Source organism: Podarcis bocagei (assembly GCF_964188305.1).
Source record: "Podarcis bocagei genome assembly, chromosome: 1".
Lineage (NCBI taxonomy): Eukaryota > Metazoa > Chordata > Lepidosauria > Squamata > Lacertidae > Podarcis > Podarcis bocagei.
In genome coordinates this window covers 40,733,904-40,759,743 of record NC_138125.1, presented here as the reverse complement: position 1 = coordinate 40,759,743, position 25,840 = coordinate 40,733,904, and the positions used below count along the sequence as shown (strand labels likewise).

General features: G+C 41.7%; 1 protein-coding gene and 1 long non-coding RNA gene across 2 annotated transcripts in view; one reads left to right on the top strand and one right to left on the bottom strand.

The window, feature by feature from the left end:
- The window catches only part of LOC308596326, a 70,543-nt gene that overhangs the window by 34,000 nt on the left and 10,703 nt on the right, over window positions 1–25,840 (bottom strand). The gene's annotated exons all lie outside the window — the stretch shown is intronic.
- Window positions 8,502–25,767, top strand: LOC308595991 (uncharacterized protein). The gene is made up of 5 exons (XM_081210772.1): window positions 8,502–8,516; window positions 8,755–8,827; window positions 9,759–9,867; window positions 24,846–24,960; window positions 25,297–25,767. Exons 2-5 carry the CDS (start codon window positions 8,811–8,813, stop codon window positions 25,380–25,382), a joined length of 327 nt encoding a protein of 108 aa, XP_081066898.1. The 5' UTR covers window positions 8,502–8,516; window positions 8,755–8,810; the 3' UTR covers window positions 25,383–25,767.

Sequence of the window (25,840 nt, the reverse complement as noted above, 5' to 3'; positions counted from 1 at the left end):
AATTACTGAGGCTTTTCCAATTTCCACCGAAATGGACTTTAATTCAAAACTATGCCCAGTTAATTAAACTTTCCCCATGATCTAATTTGCTCTAATTATTTCTATAAATTGAAATGAAACTGAGGTTGTATAAAATTACCCTAAATTGGAGCCAGTCTCCAGTTAGAGGAGAGTTTTTGAAAGAGGGGGAGAGAAGCTAAAATGAGTGAAAGAACAGAAAGTGTGGGTACTCAAGCGCATAATGCTTGCTGATAGTTTGAACAAAGCTAAACACAAAATTTAACTTTTATAACTTGAATTTGAAATTGTCCAATCTCATTCCATTTATTTATTTATTTGAACGGTTAGCTCTCCCTACCTTGAGGGCTAGGTACAGGGAGTAATAAAATTAAAAAGCAAATGTAAAAGATTCCATTAAGCTTCAAATAAAATCTAATTAAGGAGATTAAAAATATAGCAAATGCTAACAACTTCAACACCGGCCGTGAAAGACCTGTTTTAGAAAGTGGTTCGAGCACTGGCAGATTTCCAAGGAAAGAGAGAGACATCATTGTGGTGAAGCCAAAAGGCTGCTTCTTGTACACACTTACTTCGGAGAACGTCCATAGAATTCAGTGGGACTTACTTCTGAACAAACAAATATAGGATTTTTTTCTCAGCAATATTTATACAATAAAATATTCAATACCATGTATAACACAATAAACCAAACAAGAAAGGAAAACATTCAAGCAGCAGATTACTAAGGATAGCAGAACTTCATTTTAAAGGACGCTGGTTAGTTATCAATACAGTCTCATGCAAGTCTGAGAAAACACAATGCTTCAAGGAACCTGCAAGGAGATGGAACACCATTTCCCCCAACAACATAGGGCCAAACTAGATTTATAAGAGGGACAGAGCTGTCACCTCTCCATGACTTTTCCACCATTCTACTCAGTCCCATTGTCTAAAGACTCATGAGACTACCACCATGCTGAAGGTCAGCAGGTCAGATTTTGGTCAATGTCTGGATGGAGGACCTCTTGGGAGCAATCTGTGAACCATTTTAGGTTCCATAATGGAAGAAAGATGGGATATCATTGAAAGGGAAACAATACAGGGAAGAAAGTAAAGTCTTACACACCAGCCTCTCACACCAGCATCAATGTTCCAGAATGATTACTCTTCTGTTTCTAGATCTTTGGAGACAAGTGTGTTGGTTATTGTTCTGTGTGTACAAATCTTTTAAATAAAAACCTTTTTTCAAAAAAAGAAGAAGGGAAAAGGAGGAAGAATGCATTACCCTAATTCTACTCACTGCAATGAAGTTTTCAAGCACAATCTTAAGACCTTAGCTGGAGGCAAACAATTCAATCCTTTGTGATTCTCTCGATTAATAGAAAATATGTTTCCTAAGCAACAAGATGCCATAACACATATTCACATGAATTACTGTAAAATAAAAGTACACAAAAAATTAAAAACATATACTTCTTTGTCTCTTTATCTCACAGCACTCTTTGTCTCATGCTCACAATTGCTCTGCAAGACTACAGAATGCATGAGTATTTGAAGAAGTAAAAGAAAATAGGCTACCATGTGAATTTAAGAAACACCCAAGTTCAATCTGATGGCATAGCAAGAGTTTCAACATAAGCTCCCTGACCTTCCTTTTCCAGATTCCAACCTTGACCCAAAGGGACTCTATCCCTTGGGACTGAGGGATATGTTATTGCTTGTTATTTCATTACAAGGTTCCTGCTGAGTAGAGACAGCCAAGCGAATTAATTAAATTAAGTGTGCCTTGTAATAGAGGTTTGCAGCCTATTGGAGGGAGTGTGACTTGCAGTTTATTGGTGTGAGTTGATACTGATAGACATATGTCATTGTGTTCAAAATGTACTATATTTAAATGCATGCACTTTCTTGGCTCATGCAATCCCGCTGGATATTATTTTTGTTGAACCAGAATAATTGCAGCATAAATGTATAATCTAAATGCTATGGATTTTCTTTGTCCCTGCCTCACTGAAAGTGATGGATTGAGACAAACAGTGGCTTCCAAATATAGGTTTTGAGAGGTGCCTGTCCTTATACCAGCCAATCAATGAACGCATTCTTTCAAAGTGAGCAACTATGCACAGTTGCAATTTGATGACCAACATATGCCTGAAGTCCTGTAGCAAATCTTCTGATTTAATACTATACACTTCCAAACCATAGAAGGGCAATCATCCCCCCCCCCATTTATTTATCAAAGGAATGTGTATACCACCTTTTATTTTTGAGAATAAAACCAACTCAGTAACACAAAATTAAATATCAGTCAAAATAAAATAATGTTAAAATATCAGTCACGGTAACCAGGAATGGCAGGAATTGGTATTAATGGTTGGGGAAATTCCTGGGTAAAGAGATATTTTTTCAACTGTTATGGAAGCAACCAAATTCACGCACATATGAAGACTGATAGCCTGGGCTCTTCTTTCTCACCTTCTTCCCTAAATGGCCTCGGCCCTGTATACCTGAAGGAGCGTCTCCACCCCCATCGTTCAGCCCAGACACTGAGATCCAGCGCCGAGGGCCTTCTGGCGGTTCCCTCACTGCGAGAAGTGAGGTTACAGGGAACCAGGCAGAGGGCCTTCTCAGTAGTGGCACCTGCCCTGTGGAACGCCCTCCCATCAGATGTCAAAGGAAATAAGCAACTATTCTGCTTTTAAAAGGCATCTGAAGGCAGCCCTGTTTAGGGAAGTTTTTAATGTTTCATGCTGTTTTGTTTTTTTAATACAGTGGTACCTCAGGTTACATATGCTTCAGGTTACATACGCTTCAGGTTGCAGACTCCGCTAACCCAGAAACAGTGCTTCAGGTTAAGAACTTTGCTTCAGGATAAGAACAGAAATCGTGCTCCAGCGGTGCGGCGGCAGCAGGAGGCCCCATTAACTAAAGTGGTGCTTCAGGTTAAGAACAGTTTCAGATTAAGAATGGACCTCTGGAACGAATTAAGTACTTAACCTGAGGTACCACTGTATTCGATTGGGAGCCACCCAGAGTAGCTGGGGAAACCGAACCAGATGGGCAGGGCATAAATCTATTATTATTATTATTATTATTATTATTATTATTATTATTATTATTATTCCTTCTTATTGCTCAGTTAATGCTTCTCTACTTCCAACTGCCTTCCTTAGTCATAAAGAATAAGATTATCAATGGCTACCAGCCATGATAGTTACCATATTTTTCCGTCTATAAGACGCCCCCATGTATAAGACGTCCCCTATTTTTGAGGACTCGGATTTAAGAAAATGGAGGGAGTCACTATCCATGCATAAGACGCCCCATAATTTTTGACATTCTTTTAAAGGGGAAAAAAACTTTGTCTTATACATGGAAAAATACGGTATGTTCTCCCTGCGCTGTTGGAAGGAATGTGCCTCTGAATATCACAATTTCTGGGAATCACAATTGGGGAGAGAAATAATAAGTGGTCTTGCTTACCTAATTGCCTATCAACCAGTTTATCACCCAAGACTGAAGGGCATGTCCTCCAGACACCTATTTTATAGCCAAGACCAACAGTAAAGTGAGATTTGTCTGCATAAAATAACTCAACTAATAACCACCAGGTAGGCATGCCCTTCCAGGCACCCAATGTTTGGTCGGCTCTTGTCTAACTTTCAAAAGTCCTAAAGGAACTTGGAAACAGTAAAAGGTCAGAAAATGTCCTCATTACAAATAGATGGGCATCGTGTCACTACCAGTAACAGTTGCAGTTACAGAGTAACTACAGATAATTACAATCATTTAATTCAAAAGTCCCAAGTCACTTCATGCAGAACGCGAGTCATTTATCATTATTGACCTTAGTTGAAACAAATCTACCAAATCAATAAGGGTTTCAAATATCCATTAGAGGAGGCAGTGATTGGTTACAAATGATAAGCACTTCATATATATACCTATATTAATAGGGGGAAAGCTGTCCTGGATGTTTTGGATTAATGAAGAAGAGTTGGTTCTTGGTAGTGACAGTTAAATAAAATAGAGTTGACCTTAATTCTCCTTTAATTAACATTAGAAAAACTGGTTGTTTTCAGTGAGTCCTATTAACTACTGAAACATAGGTAATTAAAAAAAACCCTATTGTGCTATATAAGTGAAAATTTAATACTTTACCCCTGTTCCAAACACAATGGTCTCAATCCAACAAGGGTAAATGGGTGTAGGGTGTGCTTTTCAATACAAGGCTGAAAAGTTCAACCCATGAGCCAGAGAGAGAGCAGACCACATATTTAAAGGAAGCAAACGGGAAGCAGAGGATTCAGATTTCTCTCTCTCCAACAAAAATCATTAAAGGCAGTGTACTGTATCTAACTGAGTCCCTTCCGTCACAGAAATCTCTTCAACCCTGCAAAAACTTCTGTGAATGTAAGCGTGGAAGGAGTTTTTTGCTGGTTTCCACTGGAACATGATTGGAGGAACGGTATTGGATACAACCCAATCTGACCAATGTTATACATGTCCTGTTTTGGAAGCTGCATTACAGTTTTTAGGTCAGAAAACCCATATGCAGTTCCCATTTTTTAGTGGTGAATTTGCTTTTGTCTTCTGGCTGGGAGGCCATTGCTCTGACATCCTTAGAAGTCTTCTGGGACAAATTTTGAGCACTTCAGTAATAAAACCTCACTCATATTCTGATAGAATTTGATGCTACAGAGCAAGTCCTTTAGAAGCATTCAGAGTGACTGTCTGTTTATCTGAGCTGGATCATTTTTGAGGATGCGGACAAGGTGCTTGCAGCGATGCAGTCAAGCTCCTGTATTCTTCACTCTTGCTCAACTTGACTTCTTAGAGCTAGTCAAAGGATTGCCTAGGTAGGTCAAGGGAGTAATTAATGCTTCATTGGAGCATGAGGAGACTAGATGACGAGGGCAAAAAGTTGTCTGAATCCTTCTGGGGCTGAATTTCTTGGGTTCAAGAGGTGAGGAGATGGCTTGCTCTGGACCAGGTTACAGAAGCAATAGGCCCATAGACTGGGGATACTAATGGGTCCAATATTGCCTCTGGAGGCTCATGAGACCTCGGTGGCTAGGAATGTCTGGCTAGGAATATGACCCTTTCGGGAGATGATTCAGCCATCGTACTCCATGCTTTAGTAACTTCCAGACTGGCTTATTGTGACATGCTCTACATGGGTCTGCCCTCGAAGAAAACTCGGAAACTTCAACTGGTCCAAAATGCAGCATCCAGATTACTGGCTGGGGTTCCATTTAGAACTCACATAACCTCTATTTTAAAACAGCTGTATTGGTTGCTGAGTTTGTTTCCAGCCTCAATTCAAGGTGCTCACATTAGTGTTTAAAGCCCTGTAAACAAATGAGGCCCAGTTTCATAAAGACTTCTGCTTGCCAGATGGAATAGTACTCCTCCTCTCTCCCTCTCCTGTTCTGCTCCCACCCCCCAGAAAACCCTGGTCAATTTCCGGGGTGTGGGGGCATGCAGGACATGCTGAATAGGGAAAGCTAAAAAGAAAAGAAAAAAACTAACCTCTTTCTCTCCTTGGCCCCAATCTGTGGGCCCTGCTGGGTATCAGTTTCCTCCCCACCTGCATCCTGATAGCCAAATTGACAATGTCACAGTGGCACCTTCGCAGAAGTAGTTTGGGTGATCAAGCGCAAAACAGAACAGCTCTCCTGCAACTTTGAAAACTTGTTATGCAAGCTACAACTGCTGAATTTCTCTTTTCTACACAACTATTAAAAGGGAAGGAGCCATGCTGTCTTTAGCAACCATACAAATGGGGTCTTCAAAGCTTCAAGATAAGCTCCCTGTCATGCTAAAGAAGCACTGGGATTTTTATTTTTATTTTAAAAAAAGATTTGCAATTAAATGTTGACCAGTCTCTGTTGCATATAATAAAACTGTTTAATAAAAACAAATCACTATCTTTTTGTCCTGATAGCTGCTTTCCCAGAAAATTTATTTTGTGGCCAGCCTTATTCCCCAGAGAGTGTGAAATGACATAGGATATTAAATACCAACACATGTATCACAGAAAATATAAATTTAATACTGTGATCGGTGTCTAAAATAGGAGGAACAGAAGGGAGGGGGCACTTGAATATGTAAATAAAGCAGTATCACAATGCAACAGAACCTTTTCGACAATGAGCTTTAATCCAAGCAGCTAGACGACAATACAATCTAAGTCCGTATGACATAAATGTGATTGATGTCTTCCTCCTACAGCATGCCCTGGGAGCTCAGAAAGAGGCAGTAGTAATAGCAACACAACTCAATGGTAAATCACACCATTAGTAGTTAATAAATGCATGTATTTCTCAAGGCAGCCATGTAAAACCAGTACACAGCCTTTTATTCCAATGCCTGTAAGCTTTAATTACAACCTTATTAAAGTACATTGTGCTAATGATTCTTTCAAATTCTCTGATTTTTTCCTACTGGCAATTCTATAAAAGGGAACCCTGGATTGCAAAGTTTGTGTTTTGAGCCAGGAGGTAAGTTACAAAGAAAAGCAGGGAAATCCAAAGAGTATTAAAATAATCTTAGTTTAAACATGACAGCACCCAAGTGGAAGTAACAATTAATGTACTGATTCCTGTACATCTTCCCATTCTAAAGTTGCAGTCCTAAACAAACTTACAGTCGTACCTTGGTTCTTGAATGGAATCCATTCCAGAAGTCCGTTCGATTCTGAATACATTTGAAAACCAAGATGCGGCTTCTGATTGGCTAGAATCATAGAATCATAGAATCACAGAGTTGGAAGAGACCACAAGGGCCATCGAGTCCAACCCCCTGCCAAGCAGGAAACACCATCAGAGCACTCCTGACATATGGTTGTCAAGCCTCTGCTTAAAGACCTCCAAAGTAGGAGACTCCACCACACTCCTTGGCAGCAAATTCCACTGTCGAACAGCTCTTACTGTCAGGAAGTTCTTCCGAATGTTTAGGTGGAATCTTCTTTCTTGTAGTTTGAATCCATTGCTCCGTGTCCGCTTCTCTTGAGCAGCAGAAAACAACCTTTCTCCTTCCTCTATGTGACATCCTTTTATATATTTGAACATGGCTATCATATCACCCCTTAACCTCCTCTTCTCCAGGCTAAACATGCCCAGCTCCCTTAGCCGTTCCTCATAAGGCATCGTTTCCAGGCCTTTGACCATTTTGGTTGCCCTCCTCTGGACACGTTCCAGTTTGTCAGTGTCCTTCTTGAACTGTGGTGCCCAGAACTGGACACAGTACTCCAGGTGAGGTCTGACCAGAGCAGAATACAGTGGCACTATTACTTCCCTTGATCTAGATGCTATACTCCTATTGATGCAGCCCAGAATTGCATTGGCTTTTTTAGCTGCAGGAACCTCCTGCACTCAATTGGAAGCCATGGAAGTAGTGTCGGACATTTGGGTTCCAAAGAACTTTCGCAAGCTGGAACACTCACTTCTGGGTTTGCGGTGTTCAGGAGCCAAGACATTCGAGTTGCAAGGCGTTTGACAACCAAGGTAAGACTGTACTAAAGAGGAAAGCTCTTGAACATAACTGGAAACTTCTGAATAAACATATAGGGAGTAGTGGCCTATGTTGTGGGGTAGGTCCATTAGGTTGAGAGAAGCTGGGACAAAGAAACAGGAGCTCACCGTGTCATGTGGATTCGAAATGCCAACCTTCCGATTGGCATGCCCTACGGCTCAGTGATTTAGACCACAGCACCACCCACATCTCACACAGTGTTGAATTAGGGTTTAAAACCCCAAATAAGCATGGGAGAAGAAGACATATGTAGGCTGCCCATATGCATCTCTTCCACCACTGCTCACCACCCAACAGCCCCCCTTGACATACCCAGATCACTCAGGGTGGACCTGATCTGACCCAGGGTAATCTGGGGCTTCCTGAACCCATTCTAGCTAAACCCTAGGTCAAACCAAATTGGCCTAAATTGATTCAAGGCCCATTTGGAGTTACCACATAGTCTTACTAGAAAGTGTGGATCATTTTCACTGTATAGTTTAATCACTACTCGGTACTAGAATTAGTTGTATTTGTTATTGTCTACTGACTGGTGTGTCTTCTAAGGCTTCCATGACAGAAATGCCATGTATATCTTTTTCAAAGAAACATATATTGCAATTTCTTCATATATTTGTTCAGAGGGGACAAAAGGAGTAGAAGCAGTCCAAATAACTGCCAACAAAATAAGCCTAGACTGTGCATAGATGTTTAATTTCCCAGTGCCTATTTCTGACTCAAAAATAGTTTCCTCCTCAGCAGACGTTCCACCGATTTCTCCTTTCCACGCTTATCTGTCTTAAAAATTTCTGCCGTGTCTCTGTACTATTGGCCCCTTTGCGCTCTCCTTAATAAAGGACTGTTATAATGTGTATCCCCTTTAGAATTAGTTTGACCAGTAGCAGAATGTTATGAATTTTGAAAATGCTGTCAGTTGGGATTGGTTGCATTTACCAATTTAAAATGAGTTTTGTTTCAAAGCACTTTGCCTGCCATCCAAGGTAATTGGAAAGCAAGTTTGAAAAATCTTCTAATGTGCTTTTTAAAATGGACCAAGGCTACAGAGGCAGCCTCTTAGACAAAATATAATTAATTTCTATCTGTCTAACCTGATCAGTGCAGGCTGACAGTCCCTCTGTATTCCTTATTTTTAATGTATGTGTATTTTTTTCCAATAGACTACATCTTCCTTTCATCTGCCTCTTTTCCTTCGGTAAATTGGCATTTTCTGTCTTCTAGGAATCTCATTACCATCTAGTGATTCTCCATTTCTTCATAATAAAGGTGCCCAACTTATGTGCCCAAAAGAAATGTAAATATGTATTTTTCTTTACCAAAGCTTTATTCCCCATGCCTTTTGTGAACTGATGACACATGCCATTAGTGTTCTGAAATCATTCTAAACACCCAATAAGAGAACAGTCTATCCCTCTTGTAAAAGTTTCTGCATATGCAGCACTCTGCTTTCAATACTGAATACTCAACAGAATACTCATACATGAGTCTACATTCTCGGGAACTAGATTACATACTTTTGGAGGGGTTACATTTCCTCATATGGATATTATTATTTGCCTGGGGTAGGGGGGGGAAGGGTCTCCCAAAAAGAGGACTTCGTTTAGTGAAGCCATGTGAAGGTTTCTCTCAGCATTTTAGAAAAGAAAACCAAGGTCCAACTGTGGTTGAACAGATTTGTCAATTTCAGCTTGTCTCAGTTTCTCATCTTTCCAATCCGAAGTTGAAGTCTCCACATTTCTGTATCAGTTTGCAGATTTTGGGGGGTCGGGGGATACCCTCTTAAAAATTCATCAGCATTTCAGTGCACTTTTTTCATAATTTACAGAGTTTGGGAAGCAATTCCTCCTTATACAATGACTTAATATTCCCCCCCTAATATATGGATTTTTTATGCACGGTTTCCCCTAATAAACATATTTTTGTACATGCCTACTTGGTTGGAAAACAGCATCACAAAATTTGGAAAAATGAAGATATCAGAAGTTTGCATTAAAATGCAAAACAAATTTCACTTCTTCCCCATTGCTAGTCCAAATCACATGTGTGTATTTGTTTTGAAAAGTGTGATATTCATACTTTTTTAAAAAAGGCTTAAGAACTCCATCCTCCCAAAGGTCACTGTTACCAACAGTCCTGTGAGAAACAGAATCATCAGGAAGCAAGACAAACCAACATTACAACTATCCGCGGCTAACACCCCTTTCTTTCCTTCCCAAGGCCATCAGAACCTGTGCAAAAGAGAACCAGGGTCATCTTTTCTGGGAGTGGCTGTGTGATGCTACCCTGAAATACACCTGGACAAGTCACCAACAAGCTCCAGAAGGTCACTTCAAGGTAAACTGAGTAGCCAAGTGTTGCCATGTAGTATGGTTCAACTGTTACTCTACACATGTCCCATAACTGTATGTTATTTGGCTTTATTTTGAGCAAAGTGCACAGAATTGTGGTAAACCAGAGACAGCCCCATATATGGTACAATCCAGCAGTGATCTCAGCACATACCAGTCACAGGCAGGAGGTTGCACTTGGTTAACTGGCTCACATTGCAGCCATGTTTTTGAACTATGCACACCCCGCAGTAGCTCGGGGTGTGTGGGTGTGGGTGTGTGGGTGTGGGTGTTGCTGGCATGTCCCCACCCAAACCCAGCCTTGCTTCCCATGAAAAGGTTGCTGAAGTGACTGCAGATTTCTGCTAGGCCTGAGAAGATCCACTCTGTAAGGTCAACATTGACAGTCTCTTCTGAGGTGTTTGGATTGCTGGGGGCTAACCAAATATATATTAAGAAGAACTAATGCTTTCCCCCCTTCCTCTCTAAATATCACTTTTCTTTTGTGTTTAGCAGACTTTTTCAAGTGTAAGGAAGGGTAAACACGCTTTAAGTGTTCCTACTCCTACAAATACTACTACTACTACTAAATTATATTTAAATACCACCCTTTATATGATGATCATAGGGTGGTTTACAACATAAAAACACAAAAGACATAAATGCTAGTTTATCAAGGTTACCACACAGCTGCTTCATCTACACTATGGCCACATGCACAGGTTATGTTCCAGGTTTTCATGCGCATTGTCAGAGTGCACATAAGCACTCTCTATTACATCCCTACCCCGGTTCCACAATCTTTTCCTGCAACTTCCAGGTTCACAGTGATGCTCACATGCTTGATTGCACATTCTTTGAACACGCGCAAAATGCCTGTACGGTGGTACCTCGGGTTAAGAACTTAATTCATTCCGGAGGTCCGTACTTAACCTGAAACTGTTCTTAACCTGAAGCACCACTTTAGCTAATGGGGCCTCCCACTGCCGCTGCGCCGCCGTCACACGATTTCTGTTAGGATGAGAACAAAGTTCTTAACCTGAGGTACTATTTCTTGGTTAGCGGAGTCTGTAACCTGAAGCGTCTGTAACCCGAGGTACCACTTTATATTTCTAGACACACATTTGTCCACAATTGAACAGCCACTGTGGTGTAGTAGATACAGAAGTATACCTGAACTAGAGGAAACTGTTCTCAAATTATAACTTTGCCACAAGGCTGACTTCATGGCTTTGGGTAACTCACACTCTCTGCCTGTCAAGCCTACATCCTCACAGGGAATGAGTAGCCCTGTATGTGGCTCCTCCAAGCTGCTTGGGCATGGCATACAATGGTGATGAATAAATAAATTATTGTTTCACTTCTTTTCAGTGCCCAGAACTTTGCTGATGTCACACATATGATTTATGTTGTTCATTTGTACCCCAGTGGAGCCACCAAGAAGCAGGAACAATTCTGTTAAAAGTTAAAAGCCACTGTTAGAGAGAGCAAAAGTCATTTATGTATACAGAATTCCGTAATACTTTTTGTTCAGCACAGGTCTTTACTAGTGTAACTTTTAACATTCTTATATAAGAAACCAGGCGAGCCACACATTTTAAATGGCTAGACCCCTATGCTTTGCGCAGCTTGTAGTAGTAAACAGCAACATAAAAGGACCCATAAATGTCAAAGCAATGTACTTCTCAATTCTCATAGTTTACCTATGAGACGAGAGCTATTTTTTCCCAGCTAAAAAATGGTAGATTTGTGTTTTCAATGGGCATTTTCCAGGTATTTTATGGAGCTTTCCCAAGTGTTTCATTGTAGGAAGGTGAAAAGTATATCAGTGATCAAGTTTTAGACAATGAATGTTGGGAGGGAAATCAATAGTCTGATTAAAAAGAAAAAGCTCAGGAGGCTCCTAAACCTAAGAAGTTGATTTCTTACCTCAGTATATCTCACTCAAAGCACCAACTGGCCTGGCCTTCAGATTTACTGGGCTATTACTCCTTGCGTGCTTTTAAATGAAGGACGGTATCAGTATGAATGAGAAGCAATTAGCACCTAGGGAGTGTGTGTCCCCTGATGTAACTCTCCAGAGAGCAACCCCTCAACTGCTACATGGAGAAATGGGATGTTTGGAGTTGAAATTCTTTCTGTAGATGATTGCCGTTCAAAGTTGTTAGGAGCCTTTCAAAATTATCAGCACCTAAAACCCTGGAAATGGCATAAATGATGGTGGATAATAACCTTTGGGGTGGGCATCAGACAAAATAAGCAGTAGAATGTCCTCATAAACCAGAAGACTCTGAGTATCCTTAGGAACTAGAGGAGAGTAAGCCATAATGAACTTCTCATATATTCTGCAGCAAGGTTCAAACATTTAACAGGCCAAATGAAACCTTCTACTTCTCCACCATATACCATATTTTTTGCTCTATAAGACTATAAGACTCACTTTTTCCCTCCTAAAAAGTAAGGGGAAATGTGTGTGCGTCTTATGGAGCGAATGCAGGCTGCGCAGCTATTCCAGAAGCCAGAACAGCAAGAGGGATCGCTGCTTTCACTGCGCAGCGATCCCTCTTGCTGTTCTGGCTTCTGGGATTCAGAATTTTTTTTTTCTTGTTTTCCTCCTCCAATAACTAGGTGCGTCTTGGGGTCTGGTGCGTCTTATAGAGCAAAAAATACAGTATGCTGTATCTGTGACTAAAACATGGGAGCTCCCGACAAACATTCCTTGGACGTGTGTACAATCGGGTGTAACCACAGAGCTCTCGTCTCACATGTGATGATGATTACAACTACCTACTATTACATTTTAAAACTGGCCTTCATCCCAAGGGAAGATTTTATTTGCATGGTGCAAGGGAGCACACTTGCTCCGAGACTCTTGCCAGCCTGGTAAGTGTGCAAAATGGCCTACGGATCTACACATCTATTTGAAAAAGTCATCCAGTGGTCAAAAGAAACTGTCTTGCTTATTTATTTAATAAACTTATAACAATAATATAATAATAATAATTTATTATTTGTACTCTGTCGATCTGGCTGGGTTGCCCCAGCCACTCTGGGCAGCTTTCAGCATATATAAAAATATAGAAAAAACATTAAACCTTAAGAAGTTTCCCTAAAAAGTTTCCCTATACATTCAGATGTATACTTGTATACTACTTTTTAAACTCAAGGTGTTTTGTAAGCCATACGTCAAACATATAATAAAGTACAAGACCATGAAATAATACAATATGTCAAAAGAGTATTTCAAAATGTTACCTAAAGCCAAGAAAACCAACACTTACAGAGCATAATCAGGAGAAAATTAGGGATCTCTGGAAGTGGTCCAGAGGAGAAGACAACACTTCTTGAAAGTGTTATGCAGGGCAATATGTTTCAATGAATGTGGTCCTCGCTGTACATAATAAATCCAAGTATGAGTAGGAATGTACCTGGATGTAAGAATTAGAATGTCTGCATAAGGTTGCTATAGCAAAAATAAAACACATACCTTTACTCATTTAATATTTCCATGGTGAATGCCATGCTGGTAGTTGCATTGCAAAATGCAAACATCTAATCTTTCGCCAAGATCACACGTATCAACCCAGTCCAGTGATTAAATGACTTCTTCCTGGTGAGCTAGTTTTCATAGTAAAGATAGGAGTAAATGCATTAAGGGCTATGTATTGATTTTAATTAGAATGGGCAGTCCACCATTAATATGAGTTGTGGTGCCCCTAAAACAGTTGTCAGGGGGGGATTAATTAATTTATTGTAAATTAATATATTAATTGAGAGTGGGTAAAAGCAGTCAAGGCAAATTAATTCAGAGTGAGAGAAAAATAAAAGGGGGATTGGATCAACATAAACCAGAAGAGGAAGCTCTAGCCTGTTTATCAAGACCAGAGAGTATTGAACACCATATTAAAACAGGATACCTGTTCTGATTGGGGGGGAAACAAAGCAATTATAATAAAGGCACTAAATTAAATAAGATGAAGCTATTTTCTCTTCCACAGAAGATGTGGAAAATAGGAAATAAGAGAATGTGTGTGTGTAGATAGCTAGAGAGAAAGATAGATATAGTTGGTGATTGATAAGCATGACAAACTGATCTAGAAGCCCTGTTCTGTGTCCAGTAAGCACGGGACTCCTTTGCCCAGAGGCATTGCGGTCCATAGATTGGAGCAGAATCCTGGGCAAGGTTTTGTTCAGTATCTTCTCTGTGTGATGGGCTCATGGGGAAAAGCTGTCTCATGAGCCCTTGCTGCAGAAGGGAGGGGAAAGTCTATAAGGCTGCTTCCCCTGGAGCTCACAGCCATTTTGCTTTGAGAGCTTCCTGCCTGCCCCACCCTCAGGTTAGAGTCTTCACTGAGCAATTTTGGGTCGCTGGTTGACAGGGCTTGAAAGAGTTCTCTCTCTCTCCCTGATTGGCATTTGGTTGGGGGTTTTATTCCTGACTTTCCCTCAGTGAAATTATGTCTTTCCTTTGTTAGGCGGAATAACGTTGTTTTTATGAGGGTGGAAATGGCATTGGTCAGGGTCAACATTGTATATCCCCCCCCATAAGGGGCCTGAGAGGAGAATTGACCATGGCAAACGCAAGCGTGGGTTCAGTGTCTGCCTGGTTGGAATCTGCACCCTGGTGAGACCTTGCTTGCTTGGCTTGTACCACGGCAAGGTTCAGCACTAGCCGAATCCCGTTGTATAGGTTTAGAGTAACCCAAACCCAGAGGACACATTCCATCAACATGGGGCATGTGGAATGATGAGCTAATCCTGGGACCCAATGCCATGCCAACCCTTGCCCTGCCTGCAGCTGCTGTCAATAAAGATATGACCAGATTTTATCTCATCACCGTTGTGCATTCTGGTTATTTTGCTGCTCTCATTGGTCACATAATGCACCTGCCTGGGCAAGGCTATCTAGAAAAGAGGCCAGCAAATTAAACTGGAGTTCTTAGAACTAAATGGATAAAATATAATGAATCAGCCAGCACAGTCTTAAATATTTGTGCCTGGTTTCCAGAGTAGATGCATTAGGTATAATAGCAACACCCCTGGCAGGGAATCTAGAGCCTGTAGTAGGTCAAGAACATCTCCCAGTGTTTCTGTGAACCAGAACCTTCTACGTAAGGCCCAAGAGAACAGTCTGAGCTGATCTACACATTATTTTAAAAGCTCATATAAGTGGTCTGCTGGACCTAAAAACATAATCTGAGACAACTTATGCAAGGCGATCCATGCAGAAGATGTACCCCAAAATGTAAAATCCCCTTTCCCAGACGTATCCACTGCAATAACCCTCTCATCCTCTACAGTGTACACCACAAAGGCAAGCAGACCATTCAGATGAGTTGCAGATTAAGAATGGTACCCCCAGGACCAAGAGGATGCCAGTTCTGTTAATGTGCAGAATCAGATAAACTATTAGATGGAAGAAGGCTTCTTTTCGATAACAGAAGTCATGTCCAAATGAGAACAAAAAGGGGAAACAAACTTTGGCAAAGTGCCAACAACAAAAATTATTTAAATACCTCAAAAGACTGGCTAGGGAAGTGGCTGGACCTTTGGATGACAAGGGAGTCTAAGATGTGCTAAGGGAGGATAAAGAATTTGCAGAAAAGCTAATTTATTATTTGCATCTGTCTTCACAGCAGGCAATACAGGGTGGCATTCAGCTAAATAATTGCATGAGTGGAAGAACTTCTGCTTGCACAATGACACCAAACTCTGGAGGCAAAGGCATAGCCTGCAAAGATCTAACAATCAGCTGGTAGGGTCTTATGGACTACTATGTGTGGGACTTTACAAGATCCAATGTTCAGCTGAAGGTTGAATCTTGTGAAATCCTGTGCAGAGCACTTTGCAAGCTCTACTGTACCCACCCACTGATCACTGGGCTTTGCAAAGCTCAGCATACAGTGCTGTGCACAGTCCAGTGCCTTTCAGCTGAGCCAGGTCTTTCAGGTGTAGGGCAAATGTCGGCCAAAATGGCATTATGGGCCAAATGGGAAGATCTTGCAGGCCCAATTATTCCCATAGCCTGGAGCTTCCATACTGCTAGCTAAGGTGACTTCTTGTGCCTCTGTAAACATTGTTTACACACTGAACAACATGTTATATTATTTATGCTAAACCGATTAGTTGGACTTTTCCTAGATAGGACTACTAGCCTGCTCTCTTTCTACTGGTGCCCCATAAATCTCAAAGGAAGCCAACAGCACAACCTGTCCCCAGCCTCTGGTTATAGCAAAGGGGGAAAGGGTTTTTCATTGGTGGCTTGCTATTCAAGCTGTTTTAGCGAAGATTTCCATAAGAGCTGGCTACATACCGTATTTTTTGCACCATAACACTCACTTTTTTCCTCCTAAAAATTAAGGGGAAATGTCTGTGCGTGTTATGGAGGGAATGCCTACGGGTGGCATGCCTACGGATTTTCCTCCTCTAAAAACTACGTGCGTGTTATGGTCAGGTGCGTGTTATAGAGCGAAAAATACGGTATATCTTCTTGTTTCATTCTAAAGATTCTTCATCTGTAAAAAGCCCTATATTTATTATTACATTCATAGTTCACCTTTTCTCCAAGAAAGGAAATCTGTGTACACGACTCCTCTCCTCAGCAATCTCCATAACAACCCAATGTGGTAGGTTAGTCTAAGTGGAAGTGAATGGCCTCATCATCACCCAGTGTGTTTCATGGATGAACTCGGCTCCCTGCAGTCCAAACACTTTAACCACTATCCTACACTGCCCCAATATATGGGTCACATAATTTATAATTAAACAATTGTACATGGGGTCTTGTTGATATTGCTAGGAACTACACCTTAAAGTATACTTAATAATATCCATTTTAAAAAATCAGCAGATCTATAAATTTCCCTTCTAAATTTTGTCCATAAATCAGGGTTGCCTTTTTGGTTGTTACTGGACTACAACTCTCAACATCCATGACCATTGTGACTGGGGCTGATGGGAGCTGCAGTGCAACAATGTCTGGGGAGTACCACATTGGTTGCCCCTGTCATAAACCATTTGCTTTTTAAAAATATAATGGTATAAATTATTTTTCTGTGGCATGAGTGGCTGGGATGCTGGTATATTAATGGTCATTGCCATTTGTGCTCTAGCTGGCCTCCAAATCAATAAGCATGCTTAGTTGCCTGTCATTAAAATTGATCTCTACTACCCTTCCAAATTGACGTCACATTCAACTGTAAATATCATCAAATAAGCTGTCACCTCATTTCCCTTATCTGTGTTTTTTTCTCCCAAAAGATAGATTTCTTCTGTAAGACTGAACAGTAGAATTCTTCTTAATTATTTTTGACATTTCACCAATGGCATCTTCTGGCTTTTCCTCAGAGGACAGAAATGTCTGGCCTCTGTCCTTTAGAGGCAAAGGGGAGAAAACAACATCCACTTCTGTTTCAAATGGTCTGAACCAAAATACACCTCAGAAATTAAACTCTGATGGTCATAACGAAGTAAAAAGAATTAAAGAAATGAATGCGAACCTTTCAACTTGTGAACAGACTTCACAAAAACCTTATGCCAATGCTTTCAAACCATGCACTGAACTTTTGCTTCTTGTGTACTTAATGATAGCACAGAAGTGGTCATGTGAATTGGCCCTCAGGGATCTCAGGGCCAGGTAGGGTGTTTCTGTATAAACAGCAGATTCCTCCTCTAAGACAGATGCAATTATGTGACAGAGAAAACAGAAAGATGGAATTTGAAAGGTGTACAGAAGCAAACATTTTAACAGCCCAGCACGTCCTGAAGATATTCTTCCTCAGGGGCACTTCGATGTAAAGCACTATACCCTACACGGTTATTTCAAAACAGGGTTGTACATCAGTGCCTCTGAGAAGGGGGGGGATCTTAAAAACATATGTCATAAAATGCTTATTTTTCTGCACTTTTGAAATGGCACCTTGACTCCCTCCTTTATCCTTTGAAATGTTGTAACAACCAAGGGGACTTTTGAAAATCAACAGTCATTTGCCCTTTCTGCATATACAGTACGCTAAATGTGCTGAAGGCATTTCTTGGGTGCCAGAGGGCATTATACTGTCGCCGATGCTATTTAACATCTACAGCAAGACAGGGAGCAGTCATTAGGAGTTTTGGAGGCATGTGAGATCAGTACACTGATAATAACTATTTCTCTGTAACATCTGAATTGGGACAGGGTAATAAGGCCTTGGACCGATGCATGGATGCAGTGGTGAGCTAAATGTGGGCTAATAAAATACATACGATTTCTGGCAAAACGGACACTGTGTGTGAGTGGTTCCTGAGCCCAGGAAATCAGTACACTGCTGTCATGGATGAGGTTACACTCTCCTTGAAGGAACAGATGCATAATTTGGGGGTGCTCGGGGGCAGATTACTTGAAAACCTACCTTCCCCTTTACCGTATTTTTTGCCCTATAGGACGCACTTTTTCCCCTCCAAAAATGAAGGGGAAATGTGTGTGCGTCCTATGGGATGAATGCAGGCTTTCGTTGAAGCCTGGAGAGCGAGAGGGGTCGGTGCGCACCGACCCCTCTTGCTCTCCAGGCTTCAGGAAGCTTCGCCCAGCTCCGTGCAGCCCTCCGGAGCCCGACGCGAAGTCGTGCTGGGCTCCCGACGGCTGCGCAGAGGTGCCTGCAGCCCTGGGATTTGCCCAGCTCCACGCAGCCCTCCGAAGTCGCGCTGGGCTCCCGGCGGCTGTGCGGAGCCGCCTGCATTCCGAAGCCTGGGACGCGCTGAAGAGCACCTCTCCGCAAGCCTGGGGAGATCGGTGTGACTTCGTGCCGGGCTTCCTAGGCTTGCGGATAGCAGGCTGTTCTGGGGGCTGGGGAAGCTCAGGCTTCCCCCGCGCCAGCCCCATGCCTGGGGGGGGGAAATAAATTTTTTTTCTTTATTTCCCCCCAAAAAACCTAGGTGCGTCCTATGGGGCGGTGCACACTATGGGGCGAAAAATACGGTATATACCCAGTAGATCAATGTGGTCTTTGGGAGAATTTCTTCTCTACGTTCCATGCTCTGCAGTAACTTGGAGCTCCTCCCTCTTTGAACTTTCTAATCAGAGATTTTAAAATGTACAAAACAAAACAGGGCTTTCAGTGTGACTGAGAAGGGGAGACTGATATTGACAAGCTGGAATGTGTGCAGAGGAAGGCAACCAAGGTGATAAAGGGTCTGGAAATGAAGCCTTATGAGGAGTGGTTGAGGGAGCTGGGTGTGTTTAGCCTGGAAAAGAGGAGAGTGAGAGGAGATACAATATGATATCTTAAGGATTTTCTGTTGCTCCGGAGGGTAGGACCCAATCCAATGGACTCAAATTACAATAAAGGAGATTCCAGCTATACATTGGGAAGCACTTTCTGAAGGTAAGAGCTGTTCAACAGTGGAATGAACTACCTTGGAAGATTGTGGATTTTTTAAATAGAGACTGGATAGCAATCTGTCGGAGATGCTTAAGCTGTGATTCCTGCATTGCAGGGTGTTGGACAAGATGATACTTTGGATCCCTTCCAACTTTACAATCATGGGCGGAGCCAGGGGGGCAAGGGAGGCAACTGTTACTAACTGGCCAATTGCATCACAGATATCTCGGTTCTGCCCCCTAAAATAAATCCTGGCCACACCCATATCTACAATGCCATGATTCAAAGTTTGCTTTTATTGTTAATATTTTATCTTGTTTTATGGGAAACTGTTTAGAGGTTTTTGTCTATAAATCTTGTAAAATTAAATGAAGAATTTTGCATGATCGATACTCTCTATGCGCAGCAAAACTGTAAGTGTATGAAGAATAGTTTGTGTGTCCTTTGGAAAGGAGTTTTGAAGTTGTAATAGGTCAGAAAAGATTGAAGATAGATACCTTCCAGCTGTGTCGATTCTCTCTTTTCTCATTCTATGTACATGTTACTTGCATCTGCTGAACATTTAAGTAATGCAGTATCTCATATGTCAGCTACCTGTTTTACCTGGCACAAAACTGTCTAATATTCTCAGAAACTAAATATCATAACCCTTCTGAACATTATGCACTGTGACCTTAAATGTGCAAATTTGATTGTACAGATGTGGATTCTCAGGTGTAAGGAAATATATAATTTAAAGTTAACACATCAAACATTTGCCATTAAACCCCATGGAAGTGGCCTTCTCCTTTGATTTGCTAACTGCTATACTATGAATCCCTTGTTCACTTCATGTAAAACAAGCATACCTATTTTCCCTTGTCAAATGTTAGATGGTATGGAGATGATGTATTATGTTTGTTTAATCCAGTACTTTTAGCAGAACTACAGGAAGCAAAGGCAGGGCAAGCACAAACCAGGTGTAAAGTAATCTATCAAGAAAACAGAAGATGAATTACTTACAGCACTGTCAAATGTGAACTGCAACGCAGTGTACACACAATATTAAACTGAGAGGCAAAGGAAAAAAGGCATAGACTCAGTGTTTCATGTCCTTACACTCTCTCTCTCTCTCTCTCTCTCTCTCTCTCTCTCTCTCTCTCTTTCTCTCCCCCACACACACACAACATAGACAAGGGTTAAACAATAGTTGAATGGCAGTTTAGATAGACACAAGACAGAAAATGGATGCTCTTTCAAGATAAACTACTTCTCCCTCTTCTCTCTCACTCAGTGGCAAGACACATTTACATTATCAATTGCTAATTCTGTCACCAAGTCTCAGCATGGTTGGGCATTTACCAAGGATCCATGTTCCAGCAAGAGCCTAGTTGAAAAGAGCCCCAGAGACTTGCTGCAGGAATGAGCAGCAGGCCTGGCTGGTGGGGTGGGGCAGTCCTGCAGAGCCACCCTCCCAACAGCAGCATCTTTGCTGTTTACCTGGAGTGGGATAGGATGGTAGCAAGATCAGGGATGCATGGGAATTCCAGTAGGAGTGCTGGATGGCTCTGCTGGTGCAGTCACACACCCTTGTCCTCACCACTGCCCTATCCCACCAGACCTGCTGATGAGACCATTTGTCTCATTGAGGAACGGAGCCCATGGAGAATGTCTTGCCCAAAGACCCTCCAAAATCTGAAGCCGACACTCAATCTGAGGATAGCTGAAGCGGGGACAAAGAGGAAGGAATGTGAGCTTACTTTCCTTACCCATTTGCTGATTTCTGAAAGTGTGGGGATAAATATATCTGGAAGACGTACTATCCGACCTAGAAATGCAACTGCATTATCCTATATATCTGGAAACAAGCCGGGACTATTCAAGGCTGGTTCACAAATGCACTTGGTCACTAGAAAGTGATTGCTAGCATGTAATACTGTAATGCGGTCACTTCATTATATACAAGTCACCAAGGCTGTAATTCTAAACCCACTTACTTCGGAGTATGTCCCATTGAGTTCCACAGAAGTTCTGTGTAGATAGATACAGATATAGGATTACACTGCATGGCTATGATCATACATATGCTTACCGAGAAACATTGAACTCAATTAGACTTACTCTCAGCTAAGTATTATCAGACTGCCGAATGTCCCATTTGTGCACATTAATGTGAAATGTCAAATAATAAGAAATCAGGTGATGTCCTTCATGTGTAATGGGAGATCTGTGGGGGAAGAGAAATTTCACTCTGTTCACTCTTAGATTTTTCTATCTTCCTTATCACTATGTTGCTTGTTCCAGAGAAGCATACTTCTATTCATAAAATAAATACAGAAACAAAAGGTTCTTATAATAAATGTAAGATTAACTCTGAACAATCTCAGAGTTACTTTGTCAGGCTTACTTAGAGATATTTAATTTTTTCTGAAATCATTATCTGTATGTAAATCTTAAGGGAGGGAACATTTATAAAGGAATTGATAGGATTAGTAGGAGGAATTGATCCTTATTTATCCTTTAATTTCAGCATTCTGCATCCATTAGCTCATGATATTAAAATACTATTAAGCTGCTCACTGAACAAACAAATTGACAAGACATTAGAAAAACCTGAATCACTAAATGAATATTTCAATGAATGAATGTCTATTTAGTGTGTTAGTAACTAGTTAACACACAACAGACCACTATGGCATCTTTATACACAGGGCAAACAGCACCTGATTGCATACAAATAGCATAGCTGCCGTACCAGCGCATATATTGTATCTGCTCAGCAAACACTGTGCAGCAACAAGGCCTAATAAATTCATTGCAACAAAATCCTCTCATAGAATGCAGGGGTTATGAGACCAGGTGTTAAGGGAGGTCTGATCTCTTAAATTTCCCAAGATGGTAGCATCTGCGTTGTTACTCCTTGCACTTCATGTCAAGTTCAAGCCCTAAGGTAACCTAAAAACCCTAAACAAGTAATACTCACAGGAATATTTTGGTGGCTGAAGGAAATTCTGGCTGCAGCAGATTTGAAACAGCCATTGTTGAAACAGGGACCTATTTTTAGGGGAAAGGGTTTTATTCAGTGCTGGGGTTATCAGGACAGAAATGTGCTTACTCCATCAACAACTGTATCTGCAAGTGCATTCCTTTATTTTTTTCCGCCTCTGGGAACTCCTATGGGGAAATGCAAAATCTGTCCCTAATGTTACTGTTGCGTGGAGGGCAAAATGTGCCCTCCATCCCTAACACAGATACAAAGCCCAGGGGAAAGATGTACAATATATATCTGTGCATAGAGGACACACATACCCGGTTTCCCATAATATACAAAGCCTCCACATAAACAAACTCAAATCGCCCATGATTATGACAAGCATTTTGTTATTTTTGTTATTTTAAAAAAAATCGGTTACAGCTTTTTTGTGTGTCACTGCTCAAGAACTAACTTGTATTGATATTGTTTTATTTCCACCCCGACTTTAGAATAAGCCCTCACAAGATGACTTACAATAAAAAAAATGTTCAAACAGTTGAACACACACATAAAACAACAGATGCAATTACACAGTGGAAACCGGCAGGGCAGCACAGCTCACCTGGCTTCCCAATGCTGCCCATCACGTCCGGTTAGCAGGAGGGCAAAGGGCAAGGCAGCAGGAAGCTCGGTGTGAGCGCAGCAGCCGGAGTATCCAGATTGGCTCTGCCATTGTGCCTGCACTGCCTTGCCCCTCCCAGTAACCAGCAGTGATGTGTGGCATTGGGAACCCAGGTAGGCAACACCCCTCTGCCCATGCTTCCCTACCAGCTACCTCAATCATATATAGAGGGCCAGCAGTAAATGCGTGGCAAGGTTATAAAGTATTTAGGGACTGTTCAAAGCTGGCAGGAGTTGGGGCTCAGTAGAGAACTTGAAGTAGGGAATTCTGCAAGTCTGGGGCCATCATAAAAAAGGTCCAGTCCTTGCTACTGCTAAATTTATCAACCTGAGTGGCCTCTCAAGTGGACTTAGGGCTCAGGACTGCTCAGGCAGTACCATTGACATGGCATTGCTCATCCATGTTCCCAATGTCACACATCACTACCAGGGCAAGGGCAAGGCCACTCGTCTTATATGGACTGAATTTCAGTTTTGTTGCCTTCATTAGCTCTGTGATTCTTGCATAGCTGGACTACACAGCCCTTTAGGTCACTTCCAACTCTGCAATTCTGTAAGTCTATCTCAAAATACCTCAGGATCCTTGTTTAATGCTTCCCTGCCTCTTGGGGTGGGGCGAAAGGTCTGGCCCCACTCCCCTCTCTACATACGTATTCCTTGCACACAAGTAACATGTAAACAGGGCTCATGTTTCAGTTGTTAGGAAGACAACTGACCTGGGACAAGTGTGTGGGTCAAAAGCACATAATATCCCATTACAGAGATCACAGTCTCATCACCCCCTATTCAGCAAAGCAGAAGTGTGTGTTTTTTATTCTAAAAATGTACCCTGGAGCAAAATAACTTAATCAAAGGTCTATGGCCTGATTTCCTGACAATACAAACAAGGAATCAGGTAAAACATTTTTCCCCCTTTTCTTTTTAAGAACCTATGTGATGGAAGAGGGTGAACATCGGAAGCTTCCGTCCGTTGTTTTTTCATTTATTTTTGTCTTTGCACACGAAGGCAGCAAACAAGGCAAGTATTTTTTTTTTAGTCAGCTTACTGTGGACTGACTTCAGCAGTCTGAAAGAAGCAATAATTGATTTCAATAATTAATTCCTGCTGACTAAAATAATGCTGCTGTTTATGCACACCTCCCTGAGACCCAGTTAAAAGGAACTTTGAGTCAGGAATGCATAAACAGTAACATTACTTTGGGGAGCAGAAGTCCCCTAACATACTGCAGATTTGGGAAGGGCTTTTTAAGCCCCCAGGCTATATGAAAGTTTATTTCTGCTTTCCCATATTGCCTCATGATAACCCTGAATGAAGTTCACAGAATCTGAAAAGCTAAGCAGAGGAAGCAGGAATAGCTTTGACAGCAGAGAAGGTCTGATGCCATAACACTCCTCTAAGTTTGATCAAGGCAGAGACGGGAGTTCATATTTCTTTTCCATTTTTCTTTCTTTTCAGGTTTGTTTTAAAAGTATCTTTGTTGCTGCTGTTGTTATTCGTAGTGGGACGCGGGTGGAACTGTGGTCTAAACCACCGAGCCTCTTGGGCTTGCAGATCGGAAGGTCAGCAGTTTGAATCTGTGTGATGGGGTGAGCCCCCGTTGCCAGTCCCAGCTCTGGCAAACCTAGCAGTTCAAAAGCATACCAGTGCAAGTAGATAAATAGGTACCACTACGGCAGGAAGGTAAATGGTGTTTCTGTGTGCTCTGGCTTCCACCACAGTGTCCTGTATGCCAGAAGCTGTTTAGTCATGCTAGCCACATGACCCAGAAAACCTCTCTGCAGACTAACGCCGGCTCCCTTGGCCTGAAAGCGGAGATGAGCGCTGCATCCCATAGTCAAATTTGACTGGACTTAACCGTCCAGGGGTCCTCCACCTTTACTTTTACCTGTTATTTGTAGCATCCCATGTTTCCTGTTGGCATATCTTTCCAGAAAAGGTAAGTGCTGGGTTTTAAGGGTACAAGCCTGACTTCCGCTTCCTCTCCTCACCAGCATACCCTCCGGCCACCGCCATATTTGCAGCCCTGTCTTATGCAGCAACTGCAGAAGATGGTGCAGAGAGAACAATTGGACCACGGCCACATCCACACTGCAGAAGGTGGGCTAGGTGGGCAGGATAGTGGGACCTCATCCAGGTTGACTGCTGTGCACATGTCAGTGAGACGGGATCAGGGTCCACACTGAGCAGGCAAAAGCAGGAAGTCAGTGGCAGCTGGTGAGAATCTGGCTTAGCTGGGAATGCTGAGCAATAGGACGCCCACTATTGCTCATTGCAATGCCCACCTCTCCAACTGCAGCATGGGGAGCACCGGACTGCTTTGCTTGTCTGGTTGGGATATACAGGCGTCCCTCCACTAACACAGGGTTTACGTTCTGGGCATTCATTCAACACAGGATGATTTTACTCTGCACATGCTCAAAAGACATTATCTTTTATTCACAGGTTTGTACAAAGTCAGGTGTACTTCTAACAACTTCATGCAAACTGACCCAAGCAGCTTCCTGCATGCGTTTGCCTGGCAAACCTAACTTGTGAATATGGACATCACCAAAATATCAGAAAGATGGCCAAGAAAAAAGTGTTTTCTCTGAAGCTTTCTGTGTAAAAAAAAAAAAAAGGTGGCAAAACACAGTAATGTAGGACAGACCTAGTTTTGTCAATGGCTCTGTTCCAGTGATATTTCTGTATGAGGTTATAATTAGTTTGTTTGACCCACAAGTGATGAGAAATGCTGAACAGCTAAAAAACAAAAACTCCAGAAAAAATAACAAAAATCATCTTCATTACTGAATTTTCTTTATACTGTACTGTATAAACTTGCTTATATATACTTTTGGAGATTTGTGTAGTTCAGAGGCTTTCAGAACACTTTAAACCACTATAACTGGTCCAATAAATGATATATTTCTCAGTTTTAAGGATCCTAAATTGAACAAAGCACTTTACACATTTTTTACATCTCCTGCGGTGTTTTCGGGATATTAAA